This window comes from Tachyglossus aculeatus, chromosome 2 (genome assembly GCF_015852505.1).
Source record: "Tachyglossus aculeatus isolate mTacAcu1 chromosome 2, mTacAcu1.pri, whole genome shotgun sequence".
In the NCBI taxonomy this organism is placed as follows: domain Eukaryota; kingdom Metazoa; phylum Chordata; class Mammalia; order Monotremata; family Tachyglossidae; genus Tachyglossus; species Tachyglossus aculeatus.
The window spans coordinates 37,628,626-37,651,283 of NC_052067.1; the positions used below are offsets into that span (position 1 = coordinate 37,628,626).

At 48.8% G+C, this 22,658-nt stretch overlaps 2 protein-coding genes across 9 annotated transcripts in view; one reads left to right on the forward strand and one right to left on the reverse strand.

Moving 5' to 3' along the window:
- The window catches only part of EXOSC7 (exosome component 7), a 47,386-nt gene extending 42,494 nt beyond the window's left edge, over positions 1 to 4,892 (reverse strand). The window contains exon 1 of the mRNA XM_038768548.1: positions 4,831 to 4,892. Coding sequence (XP_038624476.1) covers positions 4,831 to 4,887 — 57 coding nt within the window. The 5' untranslated portion in view covers positions 4,888 to 4,892. The remainder of the gene's footprint in view (positions 1 to 4,830) is intronic.
- A 176-nt stretch (positions 4,893 to 5,068) lies between these two features.
- Positions 5,069 to 22,658, forward strand: part of ZDHHC3 (zinc finger DHHC-type palmitoyltransferase 3) — a 56,278-nt gene continuing 38,688 nt past the window's right edge. The window contains exons 1-4 of one of the 8 annotated variants that reach the window (XM_038765952.1): positions 7,129 to 7,269; positions 14,414 to 14,551; positions 15,679 to 15,753; positions 20,501 to 20,830. In XM_038765952.1, coding sequence (XP_038621880.1) covers positions 20,525 to 20,830 — 306 coding nt within the window. In that variant the 5' untranslated portion in view covers positions 7,129 to 7,269; positions 14,414 to 14,551; positions 15,679 to 15,753; positions 20,501 to 20,524. The other 7 variants (XM_038765980.1, XM_038765943.1, XM_038765990.1 and 4 more) reach the window with 7 other exon arrangements.

The window sequence follows — 22,658 nt, forward strand, 5'->3', positions numbered from 1 at the left end:
GTGCCTCCGTTCCCTCATCTGTAAAATGGGGATGAAGACTGTGAGCCCCCCCTCCGTGGGACCACCTGATCACCTTGTAACCTCCCCAGTGCTTAGAGCCGTGCTTTGCACATAGTAAGCGCTTAATAAATGCCATCATCATCATTATTATTAGTAAGTGCTTAATAAATGTCATCATCATTATTATTAGTAGTAAGTGCTTAATAAATGCCATCATCATTATTATTAGTAAGCACTTAATAAATGCCATCATCATTATTATTAGTAAGCGCTTAATAAATGCCATCATTATTATTATTATTATTCTCTGTGCCTCAGTTGCCTCATCTGTAAAATGGGAATCAAGACTGTGAGCCCCCCGTGGGACCACCTGATCACCTTGTAACCTCCCCAGTGCTTAGAACAGTGCTTTGCACATAGTAGGTGCTTAATAAATGCCATCATCATTATTATTAGCAGTAGTAGTAAGCGCTTAACAAATGCCATCATTATTATTATTATTATTCTCTGTGCTTCAGTTGCCTCATCTGTAAAATGGGGATGAAGACTGTGAGCCCCCCGGGGGACCACCTGATCACCTTGTAACCTCCCCAGCGCTTAGAACAGTGCTTTGCACATAGTAGGTACTTAATAAATGCACTTACTACTATTGTTATTAACAAATGCCATTATGATGATGATGATGAAGTAGACCCAAATGCTGTGGGGTGGGTGAGGGGGGTGATGGGGGATGAGAAGCAGCGTGGCTCAGTAGAAAGAGCCCGGGCTTTGGAGTCAGAGATCACGGGTTCAAATCCCGACTCCGCCAATTGTCAGCTGTGTGACTTTGGGCAAGTCACTTCACTTCTCTGGGCCTCGGTTCCCTCATCTGGAAAATGGGGACGAAGACTGTGAGCCCCCTGTGGGACAACCTGATCACCTTGTAACCTCTCTAGTGCTTAGAACAGTGCTTTGCACATCGCAGGCACTTAATAAACGCCATCATTATTATTATTATTATTCTCTGGGCCTCGGTTCCCTCATGTGTAAAATGGGGAATGAAGACTGTGAGCCTCCCGTGGGACAACCTGATCACCTTGTAACCTCCTCAACGCTTAGAATGGTGCTTTGCACATAGTAGGTGCTTAATAAATGTTATTATTATTATTATTATTCTCTGTGCCTCAGTTCCCTCACCTGTAAAATGGGGATGAAGACTGTGAGCCCCCCGTGGTACCACCTGATCACCCTGTAACCTCCCCAGCGCTTAGAACAGGGCTTTGCACATATTAGGTGCTTGATAAACGCCATCATTATTATTGTTATTATTCTCTGTGCCTCAGTTCCCTCATCTGTCAAATGGGGATGAAGACTGTGAGCCCCCCGTGGGACCACCTGATCACCCTGTAACCTCCCCAGCGCTTAGAACGGTGCTTTGCACATAGTAGGCGCTTGATAAACGCCATTATTATTATTATCTGTGCCTCGGTTCCCTCATCTGTAAAATGGGGATGAAGACTGTGAGCCCCCCGTGGGACCACCTGATCGCCTTGTAACCTCCCCAGCGCTTAGAACGGTGCTTTGCACATAGTAGGCGCTTAATAATGCCATTATTATTATTGTTTTCTGCGCCTCAGTTCCCTCATCTGTAAAATGGGGATGAAGACTGTGAGCCCCCTGTGGGACCACCTGATCACCCTGTAACCTCCCCAGCGCTTAGAATGGTGCTTTGCACATAGTAAGGGCTTAATAAATGCCACCATCATTATTATTATTGTCTGTGCCTCAGCTGCCACATGTGTAAAATGGGGAGTGAAGACTGTGGGCCCCCCGTGGGACCACCTGATCGCCTTGTAACCTCCCCAATCAATCGTATTTATTGAGCGCTTACTGTGTGCAGAGCACTGTACTAAGCGCTTGGGAAGTACAAGTTGGCAACATATAGAGACAGTCCCTACCCAACAGTGGGCTCACAGTCTAAAAGATCTCGCAGTGCTTAGAACAGTGATTTGCACCTAGTAGGTGCTTAATAAATGCCATTATCATTATTATTATTCTCTGTGCCTCAGTTCCCTCATCTGTAAAATGGGGATGAAGACTGTGAGGCCCCCGTGGGACCACCTAATCGCCTTGTAACCTCCCCAGTGCTTAGACCGGTGCTTGGCACATAGTAGGTGCTTGATAAACGCCATCATTATCATTGCTATTATTCTCTGTGCCTCGGTTGCCTCATGTGTAAAATGGGGATGAGGACTGTGAGCCCCCCGTGGGACCACCTGATCGCCCTGTAACCTCCCCAGTGCTTAGAACGGTGCTTTGCACATAGTAGGGGCTTGATAAACGCCATCATTATCATTGTTATTATTCTCTGTGCCTCGGTTGCCTCATCTGTAAAATGGGGATGAGGACTGTGAGCCCCCCGTGGGGCAACCTGATCACCCTGCAATCTCCCCAGCGCTTAGAACGGTGCTTTGCACATAGTAGGCGCTTGATAAACGCCATTATTATTATTATCTGTGCCTCAGTTCCCTCATCTGTAAAATGGGGATGAAGACTGTGAGCCCCCCGTGGGACCACCTGATCACCCTGTAACCTCCCCAGCCCTTAGAACGGTGCTTTGCACATAGTAGGCGCTTAATAATGCCATTATTATTATTGTTCTCTGGGCCTCAGCTCCCTCACCTGTAAAATGGGGATGTGGACTGTGAGCCCCCCGTGGGACACCCTGATCACCCTGTAATCTCCCCAGCGTTTAGCACAGTGCTTTGCACATAGTAAACGCTTAATAAATGCCATCATTATTATTATTCTCTGTGCCTCAGTTCCCTCATGTGTAAAACGGGGATGAAGACTTTGGGCCCCCCCCCGGTGGGCCCAGTAACCTCCCCAGCGCTTGGAACGGTGCTTTGCACATAGTAGGCGCTTAATAAATGCCATTATTATTATTATTATTCTCTGCGCCTCAGTTCCCTCATCTGTAAAATGGGGATGAAGACTGTGAGCCCCCCGTGGGCCCACCTGATCACCCTGTAATCTCCCCAGCGCTTAGAACGGTGCTTTGCACATAGTAAGCGCTTAATAAATGCCATTATTATTATTATTATTATTCTCTGGGCCTCAGTTCCCTCATGTGTAAAATGGGGATGAAGATTGTGGCCCCCCCCCCCCCCCCGTGGGCCCTGTAACCTCCCCAGCGCTTGGAACGGTGCTTTGCACATAGCAAGAGCTTAATAAACGTCATCATTATTATTATTATTATTCTCTGTGCCTCAGTTCCCTCATGTGTAAAATGGGGATGAAGACTGTGGGCCCCCCTGTGGGACCACCTGATCGCCTTGTAACCTCCCCAGCGCTTAGAACGGTGCTTTGCACATAGTAGGGGCTTAATAAATGCCACCATTATTATTATTATTCTCTGTGCCTCAGTTGCCTCATGTGTAAAATGGGGATGAAGACTGTGCCCCCCCACCCCCCTGTGGGCCCTTAACCTCCCCAGCGCTTGGAACGGTGCTTTGCACATAGTAGGCGCTTAATAAATGCCATTATTATTATTATTCTCTGTGCCTCAGTTCCCTCATGTGTAAAACGGGGATGAGGACTGTGAGCCCCCCGGGGGACCACCTGATCACCCTGCAACCTCCTCAGCGCTTAGAGCGGTGCTTTGCACATAGTAGGCGCCTGATAAACGCCATCACTATCACCGTTATTATTCTCTATGCCTCGGTTGCCTCATGTGTAAAATGGGGATGAAAACTGTGGGCCCCCGTGGAACCACCTGATCACCCTGTAACCTCCCCAGCGCTTAGAGAAGTGCTTTGCACTTAGTAGACACTTGATAAACGCCATCACTACTATTGTTATTATTCTCTGTGCCTCGGTTGCCTCACCTGTAAAATGGGGATGAAGACTGTGAGCCCCCCCGTGGGATCACCTGATCGCCCTGTAACCTCCCCAGCGCTGAGAACGGTGCTTTGCACATAGTAGGCGCTTAATAAACGCTATTATTTTTAGTATTATTATTATTATTATTCTCTGTGCCTCAGTTCCCTCATGTGTAAAATGGGGATGAAGACCGTGGGCCCCCTGTGGGCCCTGTAACCTCCCCAGCGCTTAGAGCGGTGCTTTGCACATAGCAGGCGCTTAATAAACGCCATCATCATCATCATCATCATCATTATTATTATTATCATTATTCTCTGGGCCTCAGTTCCCTCATGTGTAAAATGGGGATGAAGACTGTGGGCCCCCCGTGGGTCCTGTAACCTCCCCAGCGCTTAGAGCGGTGCTTTGCACATAGCAGGCGCTTAATAAACGCCATCATCATCATCATCATTATTATTATTATCATTATTCTCTGGGCCTCAGTTCCCTCATGTGTAAAATGGGGATGAAGACCGTGGGCCCCCTGTGGGCCTTGTAACCTCCCCAGCGCTTATGAACGGTGCTTTGCACATAGCAGGCGCTTAATAAACGCCATCATCATCATCATCATCATCATCATCATTATTATCATTATCATTATTCTCTGTGCCTCAGTTCCCTCATGTGTAAAATGGGGATGAAGACCGCGGGCCCCCCGTGGGCCTTGTAACCTCCCCAGCGCTTAGAACGTTGCTTTGCACAGAGTAGGCGCTTAATAAACGCCATCATCATCATCATCATTATCATTATTATTCCCTGCGCCTCAGTTCCCTCCTGTGTAAAATGGGGACGAAGACTGTGGGCCCTGTAACCTCCCCAGCGCTTAGAGGGGCGCTGGGCACATTAGTAGGCGCTTCACACAGGCCGTGATTCGGACGACTAAGTGTGTCTGAAGAGAGGGAGGCGGGCTGAGGGGGGGGCCGGTCTGACCTGGACGCCGTGCACGATGAACACCTTCTCCGCCTCGCTCAGCGCCACCGCCGCCATGACGGCCGGGGGGGGGGCCCGCGCGCCACAGGCCCGCCTCGGCCGCGCGACCCACGCCGCGCCTGCGCCGCCCGCGCGCGCCACGCCTGGGCGGGCCGCGCTGCGTCATCCTCGCGCGCCGCGCCGCGCCTCCTCCCCCTGACGTCATCACCCGGCGCCGCCCGCCCGGCCGGCCGAGGGTCGGTCCCCGCGCGCGCGCGCGTCGCCCCGGAGGATGGTGAGGACGCCCCCCCCCCCCCCGCCCCAGTCCAACTTGCCCTTCCCGAGCAGCGCTTAGTACAGTGCTCCGCGCACAGTAAGCGCTCAGTACGTGCGATGGGCTGACTGACTGGCTGGCTGGCTGGACGGACACACACACACACACACACACACACACACACACGAGAACACCCCGCGCGCGCCCTGTGCCCTCTCCGTGCCCCCCCTCCGTGCTCCTCCGCCCTCCCTGTGCCCCTCCCGCGCCCCCCCTCTCCGCGCCCTCCGCCCGGCCGTCCCGTGCCCCCGGTGCCCGCCCTGTGCCCCCCCCCCCCCGTGCCCGCCCTGTGCCCTCTCCGTGCCCCCCCCCTCCGTGTCCCCGCCCTGTGCCCCCCGGCCCTCCCTGTGCCCCCCTTCCGCCCTGTGCCTCCCCCGAGCCCACCCTCTCCGTGTCCCCGCCCGCCCTCCCTGTGCCCTCTTTCTGCCCCCCTTCCTTCTGCCCCCCCCGCGCCCACCCTCCCCGTGCCCCCCCTCCGTGCCCTCCCTATCAGCCCTGTTCCCTCTCCGCCCTCCCCGTGCCCCCCCCCCGAGCCCTCCCTGTCCGCCCTGTGCCCTCTTTCTGCCCCCCTTCCTTCTGCCCCCCCGCGCCCACCCTCCCCGTGCCCCCCCCTCCGTGCCCTCCCTATCCGCCCTGTTCCCTCTCCGCCCTCCCCGTGCCCCCCCCGAGCCCTCCCTGTCCGCCCTGTGCCCTCTTTCTGCCCCCCTTCCTTCTGCCCCCCCGTGCCCACCCTCCCCGTGCCCCCCCTCCGTGCCCTCCCTATCCGCCCTGTTCCCTCTCCGCCCTCCCCGTGCCCCCCCCCGAGCCCTCCCTGTCCGCCCTGTGCCCTCTTTCTGCCCCCCTTCCTTCTGCCCCCCCCGCGCCCACCCTCCCCGTGCCCCCCCTCCGTGCCCTCCCTATCCGCCCTGTTTCCTCTCCGCCCTCCCCGTGCCCCCCCCCGAGCCCTCCCTGTCCGCCCTGTGCCCTCTTTCTGCCCCCCTTCCTTCTGCCCCCCCGTGCCCACCCTCCCCGTGCCCTCCCTATCCGCCCTGTTCCCTCTCCGCCCTCCCCGTGCCCCCCCCCTCCGAGCCCTCCCCGTCCGCCCTGTGCCCTCTCCGTGCCCCCCTTTCGCCCTCTCCGTGCCCGCCCTCTCCGTTCTCCTCCTCTGCGTGCCCTTCCTGTCTGCGCTGTGCCCTCTCCGTGCCCGCCCTGTGCCCTCCCCGCGCCCTCCCCGCCCGCCCCGTCCCCTCTCCGTTCCCCCCTCTCCGTGCCCCCTCCGTGCCCTCCCCGCCCGCCCCGTGCCCCCGTCCGTGCCCTCTCCGTGCCCGCCCGCCCGGTGGTTGGGGTGGGCAGGCGTTCCCTGGGCCCTGCCGGGCGCCTGCAACCGACCTTCCCCCGGGCCCCCCCCGTACCCCGCCACCAGGCCCCGCAGGCCTCCAACAGTTTCCTGCTGCCCTCCATCAGGACCCGCAGCCCTTCGGAATAATGATGATAATAATAATAATGACATTTGTTAAGCGCTTACTCTGTGCTAAGCACTGTCCTAAGCGCCGGAGGGGTGATACAAGGTGACCGGGTTGTCCCCCGGTCCCAGTCCCAGTCCCAGCGTCCCAGTAACGCTCCAGCAGTCCCAGTAACGCTCCTGCAATCCCGGCCATTTAGCAGCCGGGTGGGAACAGGGCATGGAAAACAACGGGCCTTATTGGAGTCCCAAGAGGTGTGGGATAAGTCAAGTGCTTACTATGTGCCAAGCGCTGGGGTAGAGACTTTGTCATCAGGTCAGACACAGTTCCTACCCTTTATTGGCTCACACAGCCCAAGGGGGAGGGAGGGCAGGTATCCCATCCCCATTTTACCTCGGGGAAACTGAGGCCCGGAGGAGTGACTTGCCCAAAATTACACCGCGGGGAAATGGCGGGGCAGAGATGAGACTGCCCGTCTCCCGACTTCCCATCCTGTGGTTTTCCCGTTAGGGAGCGGTGCTCTTTGTATTCCCCCCCTCAAGGTGAAGTTGGGGGTCATAAGGAGTCTGATCCGCTCAGGAGAGAGGAATTGGAAAAGGATTGAGTCGGTGGAGATAAAGAAAGGCAACCGAGATCGTCGGCTCAGAGGAGAGGCAGTGTTTGAAGTTGGCGAGAGATGTGGGTCTGGTGAGGTTTACGTCTCATTCTAAAATGTCTCATTCCTAAACGTGTCTTTTTGGACACGCATCTGCGCTCGACCCCGGCACCTCTGATGGTTTAGCTGTCCTTGGAACTCCACATCTAAGACCCCGGACCCCCAGGGTTTGTCTGGAACCACCCTTCCCTGGAGACGTAATAATAATAATGCCGTTTATTAAGCGCTTACTAGGTGCAAAGCACTGTTCTAAGCGCTGTGGAGGGTACAAGGTGATCAGATTGTCCCAAGGGGGGCTCACAGCCTTAATCCCCATTTTACAGATGAAGTCACTGGGGCACGGAGAAGTTAAGCGAGTTGCCCAGTCACACAGCTGACAATTGGCGGAGCCGGGATTTGAACCCATGACCTCTGACTCCAAAGCCCGGGTTCTTTCCACTGAGCCGCGCCGCTTTTAGCAAATCGATCAGCCAGCTATTAGACTCACCTTTCTTTCGGAGCCCTCTTTCAAGTGGGTGAACGAAACGTCCCGGGAAAGTTGGGCCGTCAACTGTCCGTTATATTCAGGATCATCCCGGTGTCGTTGCTTTGCTCCTTCTCCCCAAAGATGAGTCCATTGCAGTGCCGTTGTAGGAGGAGGAGGCCTGTCGCCCTCCTTGAGCCCCTGCAAGGTACAAGAGGACGTGACAAGTCATTTGAAATTTTTGCAGGCTAAGAAGATGAAATTAAGGACTGTAGATCGTAGGTTAGGGATTGTAGCCTGCAAATTTGTCTACCAACTGTTGTACTCTCCTAGGTATTTAGTACAGTGCTTTGCACACAGTAAGCAGTCATTACCAGATTGGTAGGGAGGGGCAGGGAGTTTTGGCGCTTCACCTTTAGCACAGTGGGTGGCACAGGTTCCCTGAGCATAGAGAAAGGATCATCGGGCATGAAGAATTTTTATTTTTTTTTCCCTGCAATAATAATAATAATAATAATAATAATGGCATTTATTAAGCGCTTACGATGGGCAAAGCACTGTTCTAAGCGCTGGGGAGGTTACAAGGTGATCATGTTGTCCCACCGGGGGCTCACAGTCTTAATCCCCATTTTACAGATGAGGGAACTGAGGCACAGAGACGTGACTTTCCCAAAGTCACACAGCTGACAAGTGGCGGAGCCGGGATTTGAACCCCTAACCTCTGACTCCAAAGCCCGGGCTTTTTCCACCGAGCCACGCTGCTTCCCCAGGGAGATATAATTTAAAGGTAGTGTGAGCTGGGGGAAAATCGTGATGTTGTAGAGAATCTGGCCCCAATTAGTAATTCAGACACCTGGTAGCTGAAGCCTCATTCAGGATGTTAGCTCTAAAACAGTAAAGAAGGGACCGCAAGGGGAGGCAAATCGTGTTGCCGTTGTTTTGGAAACAATTCACAGGATTCACCGATCCATTTGGACCCACTCAAATTTTCTCAAATTTTATTTATTAAAAACGTGACCTTGAGGAATGCTGTTTGGTGGGCAGCCTGTGTGATCGGTCTAAAAAATGGTTACTTTGTCCATATGTTGGCGGCATTTTCTGAATAATCATCTGAAGTATGATTAGAGGAGCAGCGTGGCTCAATGGGAAGAGCCCGGGCTTGGGAGTCAGAGGTCATGTGTTCAAATCCCGTCTCCACCAATTGTCAGCTGTGTGACCTTGGGCAAGTCACTTAACTTCTCTGTGCCTTAGTTACCTCATCTGTAAAATGGGGATTAAGACTGTGAGCCCCACGTGGGACAACCTGATCACCTTGTATCCTCCCCAGTGCTTGGAACAGTGCTTTGCACGTAGTAAGGGCTTAACAGATGCCATCATTAAGTATCAGGGAAAGATACGGTGTTTGGCCTTCCAGTATATTGGGCCTTGAGAAGTGGGATCCTTAGATGGATCACATTACACTCTGACCAAAATATGACACCCCGAAAGACCGGACTGAACCACGGCCAAACAAGTTTTTGAATCCGTCTGATTCTGAAAAAAATTCGTTTAAATCCCCAACGCATTGATTCCTGTGTTTCGTTTTCACGAAACCGTCACCAATTTAGTACAATATCCACAGAGTTAAACAAGGAATCAGAATGGATTGATTTGTGAACAGCGCATTTCATTTCAGTGTCATTTCGTAGGACATACTCTTACGCCCAGTGGTTTTAAATGTAAAGAGGATTAGCTGCTCCTGTCGTTGCTAAAATAGCCATTGTTCTCAGCAACTCAGCTTTTTTCCCGATATAATTTCAATTTCCTTTTCATTGTCTTCTTGGTAGACACAATAGTCTATATTATCCTATTATTATCCTCCCCGGTGCATTTCTCTGTTCTTTTCTTCTTATTTTTTTTCCCAACTTCCCTTCAGTTTATGTACAGAGAGTGAAGGGTCTGAGTGCTGGGGATCTGACTCTTGTGGATTGAGAAGGGTGATCGTTTGGGGCAGTCCTCAGAATTAGAGTCCACTCTGCAGCAAATACAAAAAGAAATGCACTTGATTCTTCGGATCGCACAAACCAATTAAAAAAAAATATTTTTCATCCCCGGGGCTTTATAATGCAGAGTGAATGATAGAAGTCTGTTTTTGAGTTGCACTGTCTGTCCCATGCTACTACTCCGGGAAAGAGAGAGCAAATTTTTTGGTGTGTGGTTTTTGCTAAGCGCTTACTACATATCAAGCATTGTTCTAAGCACTGAAGAGGTACAGTCCCTGTCCCACATGGGGCTCACAGTCTAAGCAGGAGGGAGGACAGGAGAATTGAGGCATAGAGAAGTTAAGTGGCTTGGCCAAAACCAGTCAGTCAGTTGTATTTTTTGAGCACTTAGGTGTGCAGAGCACTGTACTAAGCGCTTGGAAGAGTACGGTATAACACACTGCAAGCAATTGGCAGAGACAGCATTAGAACCCAGGTCCTCGGGCTCCCAGACCTGTGCTCTTTCCACTGAGCCACGTCGCTTCTCCTGCTCCTCCTTGTACAGGCCGAAGCCCCACGCCGGGAAAGTCTGGGAAGGCCGTGCTGATTCAAAATCAGAAGGGAGAAGAGGAGCAGTTCCTACGTTCTCTCAAAATCTGCCCGCGTGGATGTAGGTCCGCCCTCCGGTCTAGGTATAAACCTTCTATTAAAGCTAAATAATCCGGAGCAGTTCTGAGTCTCCGTAATCCAAGGCCGTTGGCAGTAGTATCGACCGGTAGCGTCCTCCTTGGGGATTCAGATCACTGTAGGGATAATCTGGACTGGCAATCACAGGGTTTGGCCAGATCCCATCCATCCTCCGTTGTGGAGCAAATTGAACGGCTGTTTGACTCACCTCTTTCTCCAGTGAAAGTCAGATGAAAGCAGGATGACCAAATATCCCGTAAAGCCTGATTGTCCTTGTTCCATCGCGTTGTCCCGTTTCATAGAAAGCACTGCCAGGAGGATGCACACCGTAGTCCCAGATTTGAGTGCTGTACAGTCTTCCCCCGGGAAGAGTCGGCGGAATCAGTTGACACCCTGGTGCCCGTATTCCCTAAACTGAAATCTGGCAACCTCCTAGGAAAGCGCAGTCCACTTAAAACGGGTTTCTGTTGCAGGGGCTGTAAATGTGGCCTCAGACTCTCAAAGACAGGCCTGCCCATCTTAAAGCTTTTGGGAAAGATTGCCACCCACCATCAGAGACGGGCAGGTTGTCAGGCAGAAATGTAGGCATTGTGTGCCTCCACAAAGTTAGAGGCCTTACCCCCTAATTAAAGCAATAAAATGCTTCTACTGAGGAGCCCCAGAGTCATGCAAAAGTTGTACCCATTATTGCCAGGAGGCCTTCAGAGCCTGAATAGTTCACCCTTAGAACCGTACTTCTCCTGGGTTCTCCCAGTATTCTCAATGTCAGTCCTATTTATTGAGCCCTTACTGTGCACAGAGCGCTGTACTAAGCGCTTGGGAGAGTACAATTTAACGGTAATAACAGACACATTCCCTACCTACAACGAGCAAACAGTCTAGAGTTTTGACAGTAAAACTCTCTGCATTTGCTACCCAGCACTTTAGGTTTTAAAGAACACCAGATGTGACTGATACTTCAGCTTCTGGGGTTTGAGCCTGCTGTTAGCCTAGCTGTTACTGACACCAGTTTTCTGGAGGTGAAGTTGCTTTCATTGCAAGTGTAGTGAAATATATATAAAGTGCCGCTTCTGTGGGAAGTCCCCATCTCCGCGATCACTTTTTCGGTTGCGTTATTTTCATCGTCATTCTATTTTATTAGTATAAATCTCAGCAAAGGACGTGGCATGATCTTGTGAAAGGACCTGCTTGTAGGAGGTGTGAAATCTGGCCCCTGTCCGTCTTTCCACTTTGTAATAATTAATCCTCCTTTTCTGAAATGCCCCGTGGTATTCCGGGGATTATAATTACGGCATTTACTGAGATGCCGTGTCCTCTCGACTCTTCTTGTCTTTGAAAGCAAGCGTGGTGAAGCCGCCTGTCGCATCGTATTTAGTCATTCCACCGGGATGGGCAGCGTTAGTAAAATCCATCTTTTTCTACTCTGACTGAAAACAGTCTGGTCCTAGAGCACCGCTCCAGCTGGGTAGTCTAGAAAACTCTGGCTGCTTTCCGTTCAGGGTCAGCTGAGAGACAGAGCTAATTGGATATCATTAATTTCTTCACCGTAGGAGAATAAGCCCAAGTATGTCAGTAAATATTAAAGAGACAGACGGTGGTTTCTTGTTGTTGTTGCAATAAATCATGTAGTTGATGTGTTTTCAGTGACCGTTGCCAAAGCATTAACAGTAATAAAGTATCTGAAAGGACAAGCTATCACAGTGCAGCCTGGCTTGGACCCCCGCCCCACCCGATTGCGGTGGAGAGCCGCTATATTCTATCTATAGGCACATTTTTATATTGATTGTATGTTTGTCATGCAACTCATTTAAGTTCCCAGTACAGCCTTTCGCACCCTGTGGTTACTCGGTGGGCACTTGCTGACTAATAAGAAACAGGCTGGGTATTTTGGGGTTTTTTTGAAAAAAAGGAAGAGTGAAAATGCTCAGTAAAAAGTGAGAATTACTGGTGATGGGTATAGAATGAGACACTTCTTGTATTCCTCTTAGCAAGGAATGTCAGAAAGATGAAAAAACAGTTTGGTGAAACTAGAGAAGCAAGAAGTAGACATAGATTTTTATATAGGACAGAAATACTGGATAAAAGCTGTAGCCAGATGCACTGCCAAATTCACTTTTTAATATTTTAATGGACAAATGCCATTTGTATTTAGATTTCCATTAAGTGTGGTGATAGCCTATCTATTGGCCTGTTGCCCTCAAGGTACTTAGCCCCATTAAGCACCTTTGACTTAGTCCACGGGCAGTGGTGGCTTCTTGCCGGAAAAACCTCACAGGTATTCCCAACACGCTTTTCGGGGATTGCCGTGTAGATGCCTGGATGGGACCGTGTGTTTGAAAATCTGGTGTCAGGTAATCTCTTCTTAGAAACAGTGTTCCTTAGAGAATACCTAACCAGTGGATATCAACTTAGAAGTCCATTGATGCCGTCAAAAGTTCTCTTTGGGTAGTGATCCAAACCTGGGGATTGGGAGAGTCTCAAGAGGGAGACAGACATTGCCTCTTGGATAAGGAATATCACTAGACTTTTGAATGTCACTCGACCCCTCAATTTTTGGAGGATCAGAGGTAGGGGACAGATCATTGAGGAGATGTTTTTGGCTGCTGGCAGGCCCAGCACCTCTGATTTCTGGAAGAACCAGACCCTCTGGTGTGAGGCTAGCGGTGGCTCTCAGAGCTGGTGGGCTGGGCTGAGGAAGAGGTCACCGCCTCCTCTTTCTATTTTTCCCAGCCTGCAAAATACGGTAAGGGAAAGTTAGGATTCTTCACGCTCCCAGTTTTTCCCCATGGTTTCTCTGGAGTTGTCTGGAACCCGTGATCAGAACCTATGAGGAAGGGCTTGGCGATCTGTTTGACAAAGCCACCCGTAGCCATCTAGGAGGAATTGGTGACCCGAAAGGACTACAAGTTCATCAAAAATACGTCGTGAATAGTGAGTTTCATTTCTTTTGAGAGCCAGCTTAGTGGATGAAACAAAGAGCACCTGATTTTTTTCATGATAGCGCAAACGAATCTGTCCAGTCTTAGGTAAACTGGAGAACCAGGCAGCTCATCAAAATGTTTTTTGAGGGGCATCCGTGACAGAGTTTAATGTCACACAAGGGCACTTGAGGAGCAAGAGACCCCTTCCTGGGTCTCCTGGGTTCTGGGTTCCATCTTTATGAACGATATTTCCACCTTTCTGGAGGGCCATTTGGGAATCTATGGCAAGCCTCTCTCTGTGGCCAGATTAGCCTATCTGAATCACCCCCACCCATTATCGCAGTTTCCTGAAACCCATCCCAGTTATAATCTGCCTAAGGAAGAGAAACAAAGAACGTAGGGAATTTATGAGTCCATTCTCTCACCCACAGGTGGGACTGCATATAATATTTTGTGAAAACCAATAAAAGGATATTTATACCTCTCTGATCTTCCTGCCTTTGAAGTGCAGTTTTCATTTTTTTTTTCTTTTTTTCAGCGATGCAAAATACCTAGACCGGGGAAAGTTGTTAGAAGGGTAGATTGAAAAAAAAAAAAGAAGAATATTCTTCTTTTTGTCTGCATCCTTCCCAAATACCGACGAGAAATAACTGGTTTACACTGCCACAAGGAGAATCTTGGTTAGGTATTTTAGGAGCCAGAATTTCAGGACAGTTGGCTGGCGGAGCCTGCTATTGAAGGAGTGTGGTATACCTACCTTGATGACCTAAGCCAGAAGCCCATCTAAAATGCTTAGAACAGTGCTCTTCACATAATAATAATAATAATAATAATAATAATAATGGCATTTATTAAGCGCTTACTATGTGCCAAGCACCGTTCTAAGCGCTGGGGAGGATACAAGGCGATCAGGTTGTCCCACGGGGGGCTCACAGTCTTAATCCCCATTTTACAGATGAGGGAACTCAGGCACAGAGAAGTTCAGTGACTTGCCCAAAGTCACACAGCTGACAATTGGCGGAGCCGGGATTTGAACCCATGACCTCTGACTCCAAAGCCCATGCTCTTTCCACTAGGCCACACTGCTCCTCGTGGTGGGTGCTCCCATAAATACCGTTGACCGACTGACTTTCAATCACCCCAGGCTTTTGGGCAAGATGGAATTGGTCCAGTGGATGCACCTTCATTATCGGGTAATCCGTAGGTGGTAAATGGTGTTTTAAAGAAGCTTCTTATGGGACAAGATGGAAAATTCAGCCCCACCAATGTTCTTTTCTTTCCAGTAAGTTTTACCATTTTTTTTTAATCTTTGAACTGAAGTTACGTGTGAGTGTCTGTGTGTGAATGTTATGTTTTTTTGAAACGGGAAAAGTGTCTCAGGCTTGTCAGTACCTTACTCGGCTGGTGTGATATAAATAACTCACCTTTTATCTGTTCGGCAGCAGAAAAAAGCGTCACTTTCTGTACCGCACCCATTCTCTCATTGAAAACTATTCACTATTCCCATTTTTCTGACGGCCAGCCAAAGTGTTGCATGAGATTTGTAAATCCTGTCGACTCCTCAAACAAATTAAAACAGACAGTGGACTTATACCGTGGGTCAGATTAATTTTCTACCTGATCAGATACATTTCCAACTCCGCCAGGGTGTGGACTGTTGATTTCTCTTTGGAAAGCCGACGTCCAGTTGCAAATGCTGAAACTCGGTACCCTCGGCAGGCAGGCTCTGAGGGAAACTGGGCTATGTTTGGCCGCCCCAAGGGTTACTGGGGAGCTACCTCATACTAGGTGCTTGGCCAGCATCACCTGACTGGGTTTGGAGCATCTATGCTTACTCAGAGCCCAAGATGTTTTCAGGAACCACCAGACAATGGCATGGAAGAGGAATAAATAACTCTGCCATCTTAGGAGCCTCCTCCCTCTCCTCCAGCCCCCAGAGAGTGACCCTCTTCACCTACCCTCAAGATGCCATTACTCCTTAAGGACCATGCACTTGAGGAGCAATTAAGTGTATTAATTAATTACACTGTGGGCTGGGATAGAAATTTCAGAAACTATATCCTGGCTTCAGAGACCATTGTAGGGGACGATTCAGGGCCATTCAAAATATTTGATTAAGAATTGTAGTTAACTGGTGGGAGGAAGAAGAAACACATACTCGGCCACGTCCAAACCGGAATCAGACAAGCAAAGGATAATTCAGTTTCTGTTCTAAGATTATGTACGGGCACATAAAGGAGATTTTGCGTAAAGAAAGCTTTGCATCGTCCCCATTAAGAAATTTGTCAACCGTTTAGGTGATGGAACATGTAAGGAAATTAGGAAGAATTTGGTTTTGATTGGGCAGTTGACGGCCAAGGACGGAAGCCTTAACTGGGTGAGGCCCCTTTTTTTTTTTGTCTTTTGCAGGAAACCTAGCTTTGACTTTCTCTAGCACAGTGACGGAAATGGTGGTGAAGATTCAGAAGGTTTTTTGAGGCATCTGTAAGTGCTTGAGGCTTCCAAAAGTCTATGGTAATCTTGTTTTTTCAGTTGGAACCACCGCACCTGGCCTCATTTCGTTCAGGCAGCTTGTGAGCAAGTCTGAGCTCAGGAACTTGGTTGTGTTGTGATTTTCTAATGCCGTTTTAAACCTTCCAGTTTATCCTTGTATGTGCGTATGGGAATATTGAAATTAGAGGGAAAATAGCCCTGCTTCCCCACCCACCCAGACTTTGAAATCATTTATGCACCTGGCAGATAACATTAGTCAATCCTTTGATTCTTCAATCACCCTTTCTACTACATTGTTAAACTGTCCTGTGCCGGTATTTACCTTTTATAGCCTTCTCTGCGAAGGAAGGGATGATTTTTTTGCTAGCCTGTATGGTCCACCAACAACAGAATTCTTAAGTAGACGGGAAAAAGACTTTAAGGTTTGGATCCCAACTTACAGAAATGCAGGGCCACGGCCCTTCAGAGAGAATGTACAGTAGTACATGGATTGATGGGGAAGAATCCACAATCTCAGCACACTTATCAGTCAGAATATTAAATAATTCTGTAAAATCGATGGGTCAAAAAACCCCACTAATAAATATATCCTAGCCTGTTTATTTTTAAAATAAAGAGGGGTGTGCTTTGGTTCGACAGGATGGAATGTGATAAACTGTCTATTTTAGGCATGGGGTGCAGCAGCTGTTTTTTTTTACAAAATTAGCTTGCTTGCCTTCACTGGCTTTCTCTTTTTGTTCTGAAACCCAAGAAATGAAAAGTAAATGATCTCCCTGCCCTGGATTTTTTTCTCCTGTGGCGGTCCCAGAGGCTTAGCAGCACAATGTGCTCTTTATTGTCATTAACCTTGGAGCAGCTCATGGCCTGTGTGCTCCAAGGCAACTGTTCTCTTCCACCACTAGCTCTCTGGTGAACCTGGCTTAACAGACCTTTCTGGGCTTCAGTTTCCTTCACGTAGACATCGTGAAGAATAGCTAATAAAAGTCATACAAGACAACCCTGCCCACAAAGTAGAGTGCAACTATAATTATATCCTCCTAATGGCAAAATAAAAAGGACGGTTTGTACTCCGTCTTTGAGAGCCAGACGGTCAGATGGTACAGTAGTGAATCAGCAATCAATCAACGGTATTTTTTGAGCAATTACTGTATGCAGAGCACTGTACTAGGCACTTGGGAGAGTACAGTACAATAGAGAGAGCAGACGCACCCTGCCCGCAGAGAGCTTGCAGTCTAGAGGAAGATAGACCAGTGTTGAGAAAGGACATTCCTCCCCCCCCAGCACTCTCCCTTTCCCCATTTAAAAATCCAGGTGGGTGGGTGAGAAGGCAGGGGAAGGTGTACAGAAGAAAGCAAGAGAAGCCACCGGCTCCCGATTCAGTCGATGGCTTTTAACAGCAAAAGCGCCTCACTCTCCGAGGCCTCTTCGCTCTCTTCCAGTCCCGTGGTTCCACTGGAATTGGCCAAGTCCCCTCAAAAGCCGTCACTTCGCACAGGCTACTGGCGTGGATTGAATGCCATCGGGGTCTACCGACACCCTTCACCTCAGCAAAAGAGGTTTTGAATTCTGCACAGTTACCAAAGTCTTGGATTTGATTTGATTTGAATATTCCTTGAGGGTCAGGGGCTGTGTCTCATCTACCTGGCCTCAAATCTACCACAGTACTTGGCACATAGTAAGCACTTAATAAATAAATGCTGTTATCGTGCTTCTAAAGACTTTTTAGTCTCCCAAGAACTGTCACAACTATTATCAATCAATCGTGGTATTTTTTGAGTGCTTCACTGTGGACAGAACACTGTACTAAGCGCTGGGGAGAGTGCAGTACTCTCATTTTATCCTTGTGCCATCCCCGTGAGGTAGGAAGAGGCATGTATTATTGCCCCTATTGTACATTTGGGGAAATTGGGGCACAGAGTGGGGAAATAGAGCTAGGAATGGAGTCTTCTCCACTGGGTCACACTGCCTTCCTAGACATGTAGGATGATTCAGGTGCCGTGGTTGGTAGTGGTGTTTACGTTGTTTTCTCATACATAACAAATGATAAAGTAACTTTTAGGCATCTTTTTAGAAAATCATTTAATCAGTGGTGTTTATTGAGCATTTCCTGGGGGCAGACCACTGTAAGAAACGCTTAGGAAAGTACGGTAGAGTTGTTAGACATGATCCCTGCCCGGAAAAATGTAAATATGTTTCTTGTACCTCCCTCAGTTGTAGTGATTTTGTAAATTTTTATTAGAGGTTGCAACAGCTTCTTCAAACTACCTCTAGTCCTAAAATCTGCTTTGATAATTCAATCCAGCTCCATTACTGTACTCTTTGAGAGCTTAACTCCAAACCCTCAGCCTAGACACCTATTCAAACTCTCATGAGTGTTGTTGGAAATCTGGCTTTGACCAGGAATCCCTTGCTGGCCTTGAAACAGCAATCAATCAATATTATTCTATTTAGTACCTACTTTGTTTGGAGTGTGGAACTAACTGCTCATGAAAATACAATAAAATTAGTAGACATGCTTCCTTCCCTCAAGGAACTTGTAGTCTAGCTAGGGAGATATAGACAATAAAATAAATTACAGATAAAACAACGCAGGGAAAGGGAGATATGTAAGTTAATAAAAGGGTATATAAAATAAGAACAAAAGTGGAATAGGAGGTTAAAAGTATTTAAGAACATGGGTGGCACAGAAGCGCTGCAGAGCCAGGAAGGGTGAATATAAAGGAGATTAGGAGTTCATCAGCAAAAGTCTCGTAGAGAAGGTGTGTTTTCTGAAGGGTGAGGGCTGTGGTCTCAGATTTGCAGTGTGGTGGGGAGTGCGTTTGAGGGAAATGAAGGGAAAGAGGAAACATCCTGGGAAATGAAGGCACAGAGTGAAAGCCAGACAGACCTTAGATATAAAGCAGCACTAAAAATGACAGCTCTAAAATTTCTTTTGCGCTTCAGAAGTTTTCCACCCAGAGGACAGCACAGATCGACTGTTCAGCTTTTGAATGGTCCGTGTTTAGCGCAACACACTGCGGTGATCATCGTCGTGAAAATTAGGTAGCTTCTCTGGGCAAAATGAGCTGGCATCACCGCAGCCTTTGCAACAGGTTGAAAAGATGGGGAAAACAGTTCTCTGAGGGAAATCCGTATTCACTTCCTTTTCCTGTGTGGCATTTGATCGGGCTAAGGTTTCCAATTTATTTTTAAGGAAGTGTTAAAGCAAATGAATTCATGCCCCCGGGTCTTTTTCTGTGCTTGTCACTCACTGCGTAGCTGGACTGGGTGTCCATTTTAGCTTTCAGTCAGTCATATTTATTGAACACTTACTGCGTTCAGAGCACTGTACTAAGCACTTGGAAAGTACAATTCAGCAACAGGTAGAGCTTTCAAGTCACCTGTTGGGTTTTTCCAATAAAGGATGTGACTGCCAATTGAACCACGGGACTGTGTTTACTGTAAAAAATGACCTAACTTCTCCTGTGAAGAGGTTATTCATCTTATTAATTATTAACAATAGTAATTGTGTTTGTTAAGGGCTTACTGTGTACCAAGCACTGAGCTCAACACTGGGATAGATATAATGTAATCAGATTGGACTGTCACTGTCCATCCTGGCGCTCACTGTCGTAGAGAGAGGGAGAACAGCTCCTCTTATCCCCATTTTTATAGATGAGGGAGTTGAGTGACTTGCCCGAGGTTTCCCAGCAGGCAGGTGATGACCCCAGGTCTCGTGACTTCCCATGCCCTTTCCCCTAGGCATTCGTTAAACACTTACCGTGGTGTCCAGCACTGTTCAACATGCTGCTGTAGAAACAACTTAATCAGGTTGGATTCAGCTCCTGACCCACGTCGGATTCACGGTCTAAGGAGAAGGGAGAACAGGTATTGAATCCCCATTTTACAGCTGAGGAAACTGAGGCACGGAGGCTAAATCAGTCAAAGAGAAGCAGCCTGGCCTAGTGGTTAGAGCACGGGCCTGGGCGTCAAAAAGGACCTGGTTCTAATGCCAGCTCCATCGCTTGTTTGCTGTGTGACCTTGGGCAAGTCACTGAATTTCTCTGGGTCTCAGTTACCTCATTGGTAAACTGGGTATTAAGATTGAGCCCCATGTGGGACATGGACTGTGTCCAACCTGATTGGTTTGTGTCTATCCCAGCACTTAGTACAGTGCCTTGCCCCTTAACAAATGCCATTAAAAAAAAAATCCATCAATGGAATTGAGAGTTTATGTGCAGAGCACTGTACTAAGCGCTTGTAAGAGTCCAGAACAACAGACGTGTCCCCTGCCTGCAACAGGTTTACAAAAAGTTAAGTGATCTACCCAAGGTCACACAGCAGGCAAGTGGTGGAACCTGGATTAGAACCCGGGTAATAATGATAATAATGATGGCATTTGTTAAGCGCTTACTATGTGCAAAGCACTGTTCTCAGCCCGGGCTCTTTCCACTGGGCCATGCTGCTTCTCCTGTTGATTCCTAGCTGGGATAGGGAAGGAAATGGCCCAGGCAGAAATATTTAGAGGCATTTCGGCTTCTTTTCTGCCAGGGGAGCAGTGTCCTCGGCCAATTTAGGTGGTCACTGCATGTTGTCTGTTGAGTGAGGAAGGAGCCTGTTGTTTAATCGTATTTATTGAGCACTTGCCGTGTGCAGAGCACTGTACTAAGCGCTTGGGAAGTACAAGTTGGCAACATATAGAGACAGTCCCTACCCAACAGTGGGCTCACAGTCTTATGTTTTATCTCCTGTCTTTCAGACGCAAGTATGGACATAAAAGCCTATGATGCTCACTCCAGTTCACCGTTTCAGAGACATTGAGAGGACGCCCGAATACCTCCAGCCGGAGAAGTGCATGCCGCCTTCTCGCCACGGTTCCCGGGGAGCCATGTGGTTTATCCGAGATGGCTGTGGCATCGCCTGTGCCGTGGTCACCTGGCTGCTGGTCCTCTACGCGGAATTCGTGGTCCTCTTTGTCATGTTGGTCCCATCGAGAGACTACATTTACAGCGCCATCAATGGAATAGTATTCAACCTGCTGGCGTTCCTGGCCCTGGCGTCCCATTTTCGGGCTATGCTGACGGATCCAGTAAGTTTGTCTCGCTGGTGCTTTTAAAGCACTCGGTCACTGCCCCCTCCGACCTCACCTCGCTACTCTCCTACTCCGACCCAGCCCACAGGTTTCGTTCCTCTAATGCCAACCTTCTCACTGTGCTGCGATCTCGTCCGTCTCGCCGCCTGCCTCTTGCCCACGTCCTGCCTCTGACCCGGAGCACCCTCCCTCCTCATATCCAGCAGAACTGCTCTCCTCACCTTCAAAGCCTTATTGAAGGCTTATGTTGCCAATTTGTACTTCCCAAGCGCTTAGTACAGTGCTCTGCACATAGTAAGCGCTCAGTAAATACGATTGATGATGATGAAGGCACACCTCCTCCAAGAGGCCTTCCCTGACTGATCCCACCTTCCCTCTTCTCCCACCCCCTTCTGCGTCACCCTGACTTGCTCCCTTTATTCATCCCAGCCCCTCCAGCTGTCAGCTGTGTGACTTTGGGCAAGTCACTTAACTTCTTTGGGCCTCAGTTCCCTCATCTGTAAAATGGGGATTAAGACTGTGAGCCCCATGTGGGACAACCAGATCACCTTGTAACCTCCCCAGCGCTTAGAACAGTGCTTTGCACATAGTAAGCGCTTAACAAATGCCATCATTATTATTATCCCCCTCCCAACCCCACAACACTTATGTGCATGTCTGTAATTTATTTATCTGTATTAATGTCTGTCTCCTCCTCTAGGCAGTAAGCTCATTGTGGGCAGGGAATGCATCCGTTATTTTGTAGTACTGTACTCTCCCAATTGCTCAATTCAGTGCTCCGCACACAGTAAGTGCTCAGTAATTACAGTTGATTGACTGGTGCAGGCAAAAAGCCAATTTAGGCTTCGCTTCCAGGGTGTGGGCAAGGGCAGGGTTGGCCAACGAGCCACCTCAACTTGAGTTACTGGTGCACGCACTCCCGGATGGTGAGAAGTCTGGCCCGGGAAATAAAAGCCACCAGCCAAATCACTGATGTTCCACCTTCCGGCATCAAAGATAGCAACTCTTAAGCAAGTCACCTGTGTCTTGTTCCCGTGCCGATCAATGATTTGGTCATCGGGCTTCCCTGGCTCGAAAATAATGAAACGAGGTTGGATTCTGCAAGCCAAAACACGAATGGGCTTCGTGGTAGATGCGGCCCTTCCTTTTCCTGAAAAGCTGGAAAAGCTGGTTTCGGTCCTCTGTGCCGCTTGGCAAGTGTCAATATCAAGCGCTATCGGGAAAGAGAAAAAGTCTCACACTGCTGATTTAGCTAAATTTACCAAGCTGTGGCATCAGTTACTAATTTCAGTCTAACCTGGCTTTAAATCCTCTAATAGACCTGGTTCCGTATTCATCATCTTGTATGGAAAAAGAGGGTGAGTGGTATAGAGGACCGTGACTCAGTTGTTGCAGTAGGTGGGATGGGTGTATGTTTTTAGTTTTAAAAAGGGAAAGAAAGCCAAGGCCGCTAATGACTCCGTGCAGACAAATTTAGACTCTCCGTGGACGTCGTGAGAAATATATTGTATGCTGTGTCCTTAGCCTATCCTGTTCTTGAAGTCTGTGGCTTCCTGGTAACTCAGATGGTAGATTTTGCATGCCGTCAAGCAGTGTCTTTTCCCTCCGGTTCAATTATATTGCAACTTTTCTGGTGTCAAGTGCATCTCTTCCATCCATACATTGTATGGGATTTCTCTCTTCAGCACATATCCCTCTGATCTCCTTGCCTAAATGATTTTTCAGGCTGCACTAACCAGTTGCTGGGGCTTTTATTTATTTTTTATCTCTGTTGCAAGGAAAGAGAGTACAAAAAGACCTTTGTTTAGTGAATCACCATGGTCAG